Here is a 12,630-nt window from a genome sequence, read left to right as displayed (position 1 = left end):
TTTAATATATTCAGTCTGGTCAAAAGCATATGATGTTCCAATTTTGAAGAATTACTTTTGGTCTTGCCTCAGTCTTTTCAGAAACTTTAAAAAATGTGTTCTGCAAGAGGGAGGGGATATGGAGATATATGTATACATATAGCTGATTCACTTTGTTATACAGCAGAAACTAACACAACGTTGTAAAGCAGCTATACTCCAATAAAGATGTTAAAAAAATAATATAAAGAATAAATGAATGGAAATTAGAAAAAAAAAAAAGTGTGTTCATGTGATCTTTGCTGCCTAAGTGGCACTACCCCTCTCTTCTTCTTTCTCCAGGGCTTCATTTGAGCGCTCAACTTTTTGAAAATAAGAGAAAAGTGGTGGAGTTGAAAGTTTTCAGCTCCATGTTCCACATATTTTAAGCTTTAAACATCATTACTGACAGCAGTTAGGAGAAGAGCAGACTTCTGTTGGGTATTATAGTTAAACTGCATATAGTTTGAATTTGATATAATGTGAAAACTTTTAGTCAAAATGCTTCTCATATTTCAGATTCTGTGTTTGATCTATTTAAAGTTTGCCTCTCCTTAACTTAATCTTCTTTTCAGGTGGTCCATGTTCTTATGGGAAATGCTGTGCAGCCCTTGCTGACTTCCGTGGGAGATGCTATAGAGGCCATCATCATCACTATGCATCAAGAGGATTTTTCTGGGTAATGACTTCCAACCAAAGTTTTCACTAAGCTTCAGTGCATTTGTTTTTCATTCCCACCTCCACCTCTACTCCCTAAGTCTCTACCAATCTAGAACCTTGTTCCTCTTGTGATGGGATTGGCCTCCATCCTTATCCTACTTTATTCATTGAGCACCATTAGCAGATTAAATTTTTTCAGTTCTTCTTGTCATCATTTCTCTCCTGTCATTGAAACATGGAACCATTAACATCTGCAGGACTCAGCTTAGCACTTCAGGACATTTGGTACTATCTCCTCTTTGCAATTATATCTTTTTCCTTACTTCTCACAAATAGGCTGTACTTGAGCCTCTGGTATTGGCAGGGTATTCCTTGTATAAAATGTCCTGCCTCTGTCACTCTGCTAGTCCGATTCCTGCCCTGGTTTTGAGGGCAAGGTCCTGCCCAACCCCCTGCAAAGATGATTTTCCTTGTCAGAGTCTTGTGGCAGTCTAATCTGGTCATGTCACTCCTAGCCATAAGCAATTTGGTATTATTCCACAGCTCTTTCATATGTATACTGCTTATCCGTATCATGTGTGTCTTGAGAATAAGAATCATAGTTCCTAGCTTACTGTTTACTGAAATCTTTTTAAGTAAAATGGTTTTGACTTAGTGTATTAGAGAACTGTGGAGAATTCGAAATAGTTATGTGCACATGCTTAGTGTGATTTTTTAAAAAAACGTAACCGTACTCTAGAGCTAAATATTCATATATTAGCGTAGATATGTTTTTTATTCCTAGCTCATAGTTAGTTAGTATTTTTTAGCTGCCCTGTTTCTCTATGTCCATGTTGTTTAATAGTGTGTCTACTTTATTAAATTTCTAGCCACTAGTCTAGCTGTTCGTAGAAAAACTATGTGATTATTACACTGTGTTTTAATTTTTCAAATCATTTATTATTTCATTTCCAAAGTATCTTTTGAAAGGTGAAAAGGTCAGTCCCTATTTTTAATAATGGTATGAAGCACAGGAGGGTAAGGTGGATTCTACACAAAAATGCTGTGGTATTTGGAGACAGGAATATAAAACTGCTGATTACCAGTATTTGGGAGGAAATGAATTTTGTTCAGAAATGATCTGAAATGTCCGGGTTAGACCAATCATCAATGCCTCTGAAAAGGAAGCAAAACTGGAGTAATTTTTGAAGGCTTGTTCTAATAAGAGTGGTCAGGTGCTTACTTGAGTAACTGTATTGATGAGCCACAGCTGGTGCCTGCAGATAACACATTAGACATTAAAAGTTGGTTTCCCAAGTAGATATGTTTTTATTAGTTTGCTTAAATACTAGTGAGCCAGATTGGTTCTTTAACTGTTAGGTTGCCACAGGTATGCAGCATTATTTTAAGATGTATAACATTGTCCTCAATTTTTTTCCCCAAATGGCCATTAATGGCTCCATTTCAGCTCACTCTCTCTGTACAGCAGACATTTGAGGTGCCACTGAAAGTTATTTTCCATACATGGCCATACAGGAGTGTGGAGCATTCATGGCAGGAATTTTCCCACTTTCTAGAACCTTGTTATTAGTAATTCTGTCATATCATTTCATATATGTATGGCTTATATGAAATATAAGATGACATTGGATGACACTGTTCAGCAAGTGGAATCACTTTTATAGTAGGGCCATCTTCCGGGATCACACTTGGAAAAACAATAATGAATACCTGCCCCTTCAAGCCCTTCACACCTTCTCACGGTAAAAGGAATAAATCAGGTTTACCTTCTGGGCCAACCTTATTTGTAGTATGATTACAGAATCCACTGCTAATTAAAAAGTAATCCTCAACACAGTTTCCTGGTATTTTAAATGTATTTAGTGGGACCTGTGTGTTTCTTTCCAAATTAGATAAAGCTTAAATTGTAAATGTCTGACATAGTACATTGATTGAAATTCTGTTATTTAATGTAAAATGACTCGTGTCTTGATATCAGCTTTGAATGGGAGAGGGAAGTCAGTAACAGTAGGAGGACCCTAGATCCTTGAAGTGGTGGATGAGCATCTCTGAGGAGGGGAGAACACACACTGACCCCAGAACAACTGGTGCCGCTTCTCAGGCGTGTGTTTGTTTTAGTCCTTCTGCCTTCTGCCTCTGTATGCGGGCTCTCATTACAAAGACCGTGACATTTCTGCTCACTTTATCAGTTGAGAACCTCTTACTAAAAGGTTTGACGTAACTGGGAAAACTGAGCTTTAGCAATTGCCAAGCAAGGTTTATATTCTAGTAAATTTGAGTCAAACTTCTAATCCATGCTGAGAATTGATAATACATATTTCAGAATTTTTCTAATAGATCATTTTATTTTACTTACATTGACACATGCTTACAGAACCTGGTCTAGTATATCATTTTCTAATCATCAAGGAAATCATATCACCTAACCAGATTAGAATTCTTGAAACAATCCTCCAGAGTAGTACCAAGATAATGACAGTGCTTTTGATAAAGCATAAGATTAGAAAGAGATTTGTTCCTTTTTTTTTTTTTTTAACCTAGCCTTTTGGACTGACAAAACCTGAATAAAGATAGGCCATGATGGTCTGAATCTGGCAAAACCAAACCCCACGTGAAGATTGCCATCTCTTACTAAGGCTGTCCCTGTCCTCTGTACCAAGCAGCGTTCCACCCTATGATATTGCAAACAGCAGTGTTCCACTATGCCCCTCAATGGCCTTGCCATATTTAGGACATTCTTTCTTACACCTGAACAAAGTCTCTTCCTGCTGGAACATAGCATGCTTTCTCTATTTCTGTCTGCTCTCTGGATGTGGAAGACCTTTGGTTAGCATCCCATTTATAATAACCATTGCTGTATTTTAAAATAATTAAGTCCACCTCATTCTCTTGCTCTAGGCATTTGAATCATATCTGTTGTTCTTCCCTAGACCATTGCCAATTTCTCTGCATCATTCTCAGAGTATGATTTATTTTTTGAAAAAAAGATTCAGCATTATATAGCCAGTGATCTCACTGGCCCGCTAATTAATATCAGGTGATTTCTAATTTTGGCATAACTCTTCTTTCCTATAAATATTGCACATTCTTTTCATATATTCTTTAAAGAGCAATTATAAACACTTATAAATTATAAATAGTATCTCATGGAGCATCAGCTGGCATCATCTGTTGATCCAAATTAAAGCCTTTCCAAACATCATCTGGGAGGAAAAAATTGCATACCATGTGTATTGTTACATAACCAGTTCCACAGTCAGAATTCTACTATTGGACTGATTGGATTAAATAGCACAAGAGCAGAGATATCTTTGCCAAGAATCTGTTTGGGGAAGGCAGCATTTTCTGTTGCCACCAAGTGTAAAATCCTATTTCAGTATCTAATACTGATTTATTCACTAACCAGGCAAACCACGTGAGTGGATGGAAAGTCGTAAAGCTGGAAGAGACCTTGAAAGGTCATTGTGCATAAGGCACTTCTGCGAATCATCCAAGACAGATGGTTGTCTGTTTCATTTTTAATAGTCTTTTGGTAAATAGATTCCAAGATTCTTTCAGTCATCTTCCTAGCATCCTAAAACAGTCTTTAGAATATAATCTAAAGATTGTTTTATGCTCTTTGACTTTTAGCAAAAATAAACAATGCCTTTCCTACCAATTTTTTAAAGTAAAAAATTGCTTAGGAGTGAAATAGCAGGCAGAGTGGGGAGACAAATATCAAATAGTGCCTTTTAGTGTACTGGCTGATTTTTTCTTTTGCAGATCATTACCCAGTTCAGGAAAGCCTGATGTTCCCTGTTCTCTGTACATGAAGGAGCTTCAAGGTTTTATCGCCAGAGTTATGAGTGACTACTTTAAACACTTTGAATGCTTGGATTTTGTCTTTGACAACACTGAAGCTATTGCCCAAAGAGCCATTGAACTCTTCATCCGAAATGCCAGTCTCATAAGACCTCTTGGTGAAGGTGGGAAAATGCGTCTTGCTGCTGATTTTGCGCAGGTAAATTGATGCATAGCTACAAAGGGGAAAATGTTTCAGCCTCAGTATTATCCATTAAATAAAAGATCATCTATGGTCTTCAGTTTTTTAACTGAAGAAAGTTTTTAATGTGAAAAAAGGAAAGAATTTAAAGATACTTTCATACCAGCTTTTTTTTACTTTGTCTTTAACAAAAGGATCATCAGTCATCTTTGATATTTCAAGGTTAAGCTAAGTCGTTTGTCCCACAGTAGAGCAGCATTTCCCATTTTTACATAACATGGGGCTTTCTCACTATTTTATTATCCCACCAGGTCAGTACTGATAAGAATAATTGATTAACCTTGTTGGAAAATAATATAGACAATGAAATTTATCCTTCAAACAGTAGAAAAAGGCTGTCTGTTGTCACGTAAAGAGAAAGATCTCTGACACATGCATGGTTCTCCAGGGCGGTGTTCTAATTCATTTAGAAGCACAGAGGACCAGGTGAATTATTTGATCCCCCTCTGTTAAATAAGAGTACCTTTCCTGTGCGTGGCCACCTTGAAGTCATTCCACACTATCTGATGTGAATGAGGTAGAGTCACATTAAAATAGCAGAACCATAATCAGCTCTTATAGAAAGGTTTTTTTCTTTGTCCTTTAGACAGACTTTTAAAAAAGCCTTATAAATATAGTATCAGAGGCAGAGAAAAAACACCTCATACATCCACTTTCATTAAAAAAAGATTCAGAAACAATTCATATTTACATAGCACGTCAAAGGTGAACTTACTTTTTAAGCCTTCGAAAGCTGTTAGCTTTACTAGTCTAAATAGTTATTCGAATGGATTATTCCTAGCGGTGTGCCAGATCCTTCCTGTTTATAAAGATAGACAAATTGTAATGTCCCTCTTTATTCCTGTGTGTATCTGGGAGCAAGTCTTGGTTCATTATTCCTACTCCGAGGAAAGGATGTGGCAGGCTGCTTGTACCAGGCGGTGGTTGTAGACGCGCACTCATACCTGACAGTTACAATAAGGAACAGGTACACATCATAATGTTTCAAGAGCCAGGCTCTTTGCATATTAACTGGTCTCGAATTAGTCATTTTCATCCCCAAATGATATGCCTGACACCACTAGGTCAGAGTAAAGACCCTTCCTTTGTGAAATATGCCCTTAGTAACCTCAGCATGAAAATTGAAAGTAAATGCTACCATTCGTGTGGCTCCTTTTACTCTTCCCGTTTTTATCAACTTAATTCTCAGGCACCTGTACGTTCTGTTGTTACAGGTAAATTCTGTATATTGTCGTACTTGTCCCTTTCTGGGATTACAGGCTGCTTACCAAAGTGAAAACACAGTGATGTACCAAGACCTGCTCTTGTTAAAAACACTGTGAGCTGAACTCAAATGGGTGTCTGTTCTTCTTTCCCCCTTTCCTCCTTCATTTTGTTTTTCTTTTCCTATCCTCTTCTTTCCCTGGGCTCTCCCTCCCCCACCCGTTTATTTGCATTCTGCTCCAGCTGGTTCTTGAGTCACTTTCCTGGAGGCAGCACTTCAAGTCCAATTAGAGTGGCAGCCAAGCAGGAGATGGCCAAAATGAGAGTTCTGTGGGAAGAAGGCTTTTTGTTTTTGTTTTTATTTTAATGCTATGTGACCTTGTGAGTTTTGAAAGCTGGAGAGCATTGTCCTGTGACCCTTGCTACCACAGCTGGCACCTGTTCAAAATGCGTAGCATCCAGGGGCAGGGTTGAGCTCCCACCTTCCTTAAAACTGCACATTCAGAATTTTATTTGGCATTCCTTCTTTCTGAAGACATGTTGCCTATAAACCATACCTTTCCCCAGGTCCCTTCCGTTAAGATAAGTGAAACTCATCAATCATTATTACTAACTTATACTCCAGGGCAGCCTCCGTTTTCCATTTCTTACTCGATGTTAAGAAATATACTTTCCAGGCCGGCAGTGACACTGGTTGCTGCAGCCTCCGTGGGGCTGATTCCTTGGTTCACTTCGGGATAGTGTCCCTGTTTCAGAACCTCGTGCCACTCACTCTGTGGCTGCTTCCCTGGCCCTGTGGGTCGTGGGTGCAGGAAAGACAGGTGCCAGCACTTCTGAAGTCAGTCATGGTTGTGACCAGTAGCTTTGGCAAGTATTATCCAGCTGTTATATCTTCCCCCCATATTTTAAAAACATTAAAGTGAATTGAGGGCTTTTGTTTCATTTGATGTGGTTTCTTCCCACAACTGCAGTTATGTGGCATTGTACCTCGGGTTTCGTACTTGGTTGCATTTTTCTGGGGTGAATCAAAACCCTGAGATGGCATTGCCCTGACTTTTATGTTCACGACGGGCATCACCTGGGACTAGAAAGCCTTTTGGCTGCCTCATTACTGAAAGTTCTACCGATTTGTATTCAAAATTAAACAAAGCCATTGAGGCCATTGGAATCAAGACCACACAAATCCTCTGTGGGTTTGAAAAGAGTTCTTGTGATAAAAGTGCCTGCTTTTCTGGCATAAATAACAGAAAGAGAAAGAGCTCAGAAGACTCCAGTAGGGTAGGTTTGGGAATACTGATTATTTGGCATAAAGTCCAGTTGCAAAGACAGATAATGATATGTTTTAAAGATTTCTGTAGGAATCCTAACTTCTCCCCACTGGCGGCGTTGCACAGGTGAAAGAGTATGTATTTGCAGGGAGCCATCTGGGGGGGCTCACGATGAGGGAGGTGCCCAACACACCCCCCCTAGGAATCAGGTCACGGGCATGAGGCGCTTTCCTCCTGGTAATTAATTCCCTACTGTGACCACATGGTCTCTGTGTTTACACTAATCACACAGCACTTGTAAAGTACTAAGCTGGTCCAAGGCCACTGGGGTTCTGCTGATTCACAGTCTCTCTGGGGACTTGTCCATACTGCCCTCTGAACCACACATTCCCCTCTGCCCCTCAACTGTGTTTCTTTCCTGAGGGAAAGGACGGCTTTTGACATTGCCATTAAATCATTTACTCAGTGGCACTCTGAGCAGTTTCTCTTTATTTCTGGTGCCCTTTAAATACTATACATTTATATCTATGTTGCTTTTTGCCTGGAAATATAAATTTAGGGAAGAACCCCAGATAATCAAGATTCTAATTCCTATTGCCTTTTCTCCTGAACCGTATCAGGGCAGGAATGCCCTGGGAGTATCCATAGATGCCCTGTGGTTAACCACATGTCTGCGGTGGGCACGGAGCAGCTATGTAATTAGTTCACCACGCCTGCAGCTGACTGTTCGTTCCCTCCAAACAGGGGAGCTGGAGAGAGGCGGTTGCAGATGCCATTTTTGTATCCACAGCTAATTGCAGAGTCACCTCCTCTAAAAGGAACATTCCTGCCCTTCAGAAACATGGCCTTTATTGTTTAATGGAACTCTGGCAGAAGATGGTTTTTAGTACCCTAGAGGTCCTTGATGGATGAAAAATTTATTTTGAACATTTAACGTTTTGAAATTGTCCTATGGCATAGAAATCTGCAGTCATCATAGGTGACCCAGCCATTCGAGGTCATATTCTCTCATACTGTAATTTTTTCCTAGCCACTTATTTGTTTTAACATTCAATCTTGCTCAAGTGCTAAGGCAAAGGTTGTTTGGTTTAATCTTTGAAAATGATGAAGCCCACTAGGGTAACTGGAAAATAATTGACAAAAACATTTCATGAAAAATACTTCACATAATTTCAGTGTGTAAGAAACCATTATATGCACACAGACACACACACAGTCATAGGTACATGATACCACATTTGTACTTCGCGCTGACTATAAAATAAATGCCACATTCTGTAGGAAACCAGAAACTCCCACTGAGTGAATAAACAGGTCCCAAGGAACAGCCCATCACTCAGTGTCTCCGAGAACACTGGGTCAAGGCCGCTCTCTTTTGCATTGTTGGCAAGAGTCTGACTTTTCTTTCTCAAATTTCTCTTTTTATTTACTTATTCTTTTGTATTTTAGAGAGTTTGCTAATCATGTGAGGTTGGTTTCCCTCTAGAACCTACAGGGTATATACTGTGTCTTCTGTATGCTAGGAGAGAAATTCACCAGTCACGACTCACCCTTGAGACATCTGAAGAAAGAAAGCTGCCCTGCAATTCTCCCTGACACTCAGTTCATACATTTGATTTCACACTTTTCATTTCTCTTAATAGTAATCAGTATGTGTGTATGTGTGTCTATGTACACACACACATACCTCTCTTAAAATTTAGATGAATAAAAATTACATTGTTTAAATAAATATTTATTCCCTTCTTTGATAAATTTGAGAGAGCTCCTCAGAGGCGAGACCATCTAATTCATCTTCTTATCCCTGTGTCTAGCTTGGTGCCTGGAGTCAAAAATGTTTCTCAAATGAGTGAGTGATTAGGTCTCCATGGTCTTCCAACATCAAGGAGATTTGAACAGTTTTTCAGAAAGATGGCCAGCAAGACAGAAACCCCATTTTTCTTTCATATGTTTTTCCTGAAGAAAGATGTTGATTTACCAGGGAGCAGCCTTTTCTCAGTCATTTTCTAAATTATTCTTTACCAGGGTCCTGTTTATAGCGAGTATAGAGAGATGGTTTATCATCTGAGTACCACATATGCAAAAATTTTGCATATGCGCTTGGTGGATAAAGAACAGGTAGCCTAAAACTCAATTAATGACAAAATTTCCAGTCAAAGGAGGAAAATAAAGAGAAGTGAAAGTAGTAGTTGCTAAGTTCTTCAGTCAGGAAACAAACTAATTTACTAACGTTTAAAAGGGGGACGTTTTTAAAATACTGAGAGTAAGTGCTGACATTTAACAAGCACTTACTATATGCTGTGCTCATGGTGCTTTGTGAAATTATCTGTTTTACTTGCATAATTTTACGATAGGCATTACCTTCATTTGACAGATGAGGAAGTTGGAACGTAAAGAGGTTAAGTCCAGGGCCACACGACTAGTCGTTATAGAGCAGAAATTCTGACACAAGTGCGCTGCCTCCAGAGTCAGTGCTATTAACCCCCTGAGCCAGCCTGGTGAAAACGGACATCATTTATGTTAATGTACAAAGGCTCGTGATGTCTGCTTAAAGTATAGCCACAGAGGCAGGCTTGAAAACCTTCCTTTTTCTGATTTTTCAGTGGAGAAAAACAATCTAAACTTTCTCCTCTTACATAACAAAAAATGCTTTTCTCTTCTTGAAGGAATTATGCCTCTTTAGTAAATAAATGCAGAAGTTATCTAAGCTCTTGCCTTTTAATAAATTTGACTTTCAAAACCTGCCTCACAGGGAAGATAAAATTTAAGTTTACTGCAAGCTACAACCTTCTGTGATCCAAGTGTGTCCCCAGTTCACTTCAAGATTCTGAGGTAAAAAGCTGGGGATATCTTTTAATATTTCAGATGGAGTTGGCTGTGGGTCCGTTCTGCAGAAGAGTATCTGATTTAGGAAAGTCCTATCGAATGCTGAGGTCATTCAGGTGAGACATAATTCTGTTATCGCTGTTAATATAGCCATATCCTGTTAGCAGATAAATCCTCCCCTGTTCATGTCCATCTGTATGAAATTGCCATTATTCAACCATTTTGTGATGTACAACAGTGGCATTTGAAAGTTATTCTTCAAACCAGAAATTTATATAGTGTTATATGCGATGACTAGTGTATGTATGTATGTCTGTGTATGTGTTAGTTTTGAGTTGCAGTTCATACGATTGAGCTGGTAAATTTTTTATTATGCTCTTTCTAGGGGGATTTATTTATTTTTTACTCTCCATTCTTACAGAAATATATTGAGTAGTAATACAAGGCAGTTCATAATTTATAGATGTCTTTTTCTGAAAGTATTAATGGTTCATTTATCATTTCCAATCCAGTTTACTTCTAAAAAGGTCATAAGTTGTATTCCCTAACAAAACTATTAGAGTATTAGAAGAACTGAGTTTAGCGGTGAAATGCAGGGAATGACTGTAAATATAGTAGATAATTTAGGCTAAAGATGGCTAATGCAATTGAGCACAAAATTTGGGATTGAGCTTACTTGAAACCAGTTCAAAAAGAAAAACAATGAGTTAATTCAAACGCATAATCTAAGATTATACCAATTGAACAGGAAAATCGTTTTCAGTGCTGAATGCTTAGATAGACCTTTTACCAACTCAGATTTTAAAGACTTGAATAGCTTAATGACTAGGTCTTAAGTATCAGATTTTAGAAGATAAAAAGATGTTGTTCATATGGCTGTTTATTCAGTAAGCCAAACTTTTTCACATCGTGGCACACATAGAAAATATATACATATAAAACGATGACCAACCTTGGGGGCCAAGGGGATCAACATAATACTTCTGACCATTTTCTGACCACAGCATACCAGATGGGAAACCTTGATATCAGCTCTCCATAATATCCAAAAGCATAATGGTTTTTGAATCTTTCTTTATAAAGATAGGTAAGAGAGTCCAGGCATGTGGCTTTCTATAAACTCACTCAGTACTAGAAACTAGAGTAATCAATAAGCAGTATGTTCTTTAAAAGATTACTTCACTCTCTTATGTCATCCAAGCTTTTGGTAGAAAATTCAAGTGTAATGAACCCAAGGTTGTTGATTGAAAGGGAAGGCTTATCCTTTACTTTGCCTGTGAGTAATTGGCAGTGATTTTTTTAAATGGCAACACAAGAGCCTGAAATATTTTTCTCAGATGCCCATCTGAGTTGGAGTTCAAAAAAACTTAAAGTGGGATCACAAGTGTTTTCAGATACCTTCTTTGGATTAGCTCAAACCTTTTATAAAGTATTTAAATATTTTGGAAGCCTTAGGGTTTGGCACTACCAAATACGGACAAGTCGAAAGATTAAGAGATACTGAGTACCCAATCCTCCAGTCATCTGTATGTACCATAAAAATAACCTTAATAAAACTTTGAGTATGATGGTGACACGGCAATCCCGGTTGGATGATCAAATGCTGCCCAGAGTAACAGAATCTTAGCATGTTGAGGGATATCAACCAATTAGGTATTTTAAAAGGCATGGGAAAAGCTGTGATTAGGGGTTTGCTATTTTAAGATTAGACTATTATTTTTGATAGTGCTGGCTCCCATGTTTAGTTGTTTATTCCACATGTATGTATTAAAATAGTGCTTATCTTATTTGCTGAGGCAAGACGGCCTTTATCCAAGTGCTTTTAAAGTTGTGTCACAGTATGGAGATACACATTCTAAGGTTTCACATAAGAACAGTTCTATTTTAATTCATTTAAGGTTTTCTGTCAACCCTCCCAGTTTTCACATGAAAGAAGGACTCTTTAAAGGAGCGTTTAAAGTTTGAATGGTAGTGACACCTTCTAGTATCTATTTATGGAATAAAAAATTAATGATTGGTTAGTGGATAATTTTTTTAAATCCTATGGGGTTTTTTTTTTTTGGTTTTTTTTCGCGTTAACACGGGCCTTTCACTGTTGTGGCCTCTCCCGTTGCGGAGCACAGGCTCCGGACGCGCAGGCTCAGCGGCCATGGCTCATGGGCCCAGCCGCTCCGCGGCATGTGGGATCTTCCCGGACCGGGGCACGAACCCGTGTCCTCTGCATTGGCAGGCGGACTCTCAACCACTGCGCCACCAGGGAGGCCCAAAATCCTATGTTTTTTATAGCTAGCTTCTCTTATGGGGCAATGGTCAATCTAGATGTGTTTCTGAAGTTTGACCCTGACTCACATTAAGAGAGATTTTATGTTACCATCTGGCATATACTTGCATGCAAGTACACTCAAACCCAGGCACACACACACGCACACACACGTGTGCCATGAAACAGTAGTTACTCTCACTTCATGTGATATTCTGTGACATTTCTTTTTCATTTGGTTGGTTATTTTAACCCATTTAATTGGTTTCATGACCCACTAATGTTTTGCATCCCATGGTTTCTCACCTTTTTCACAGGGCCCTCTATTGTTGAACTTCAGCTGCTCTAGTGAT

At 38.6% G+C, this 12,630-nt stretch overlaps 1 protein-coding gene across 1 annotated transcript in view; it reads left to right on the top strand.

Annotated features, from left to right (window-relative positions):
- Nucleotides 1-12,630, top strand: part of COG5 (component of oligomeric golgi complex 5) — a 269,636-nt gene that overhangs the window by 239,929 nt on the left and 17,077 nt on the right. Inside the window, exons 17-19 of the mRNA XM_024761085.1 lie at nt 594-697; nt 4,441-4,678; nt 10,057-10,133. Coding sequence (XP_024616853.1) covers nt 594-697; nt 4,441-4,678; nt 10,057-10,133 — 419 coding nt within the window. The remainder of the gene's footprint in view (nt 1-593; nt 698-4,440; nt 4,679-10,056; nt 10,134-12,630) is intronic.

Source organism: Neophocaena asiaeorientalis, unplaced genomic scaffold (genome assembly GCF_003031525.2).
Source record: "Neophocaena asiaeorientalis asiaeorientalis breed wild unplaced genomic scaffold, Neophocaena_asiaeorientalis_V1.1 scaffold508, whole genome shotgun sequence".
Taxonomy (NCBI): Eukaryota; Metazoa; Chordata; class Mammalia; order Artiodactyla; family Phocoenidae; genus Neophocaena; species Neophocaena asiaeorientalis.
The sequence above is the reverse complement of the archived record's forward strand: the minus strand, read 5'-3'. Positions and strand labels throughout refer to the sequence as shown.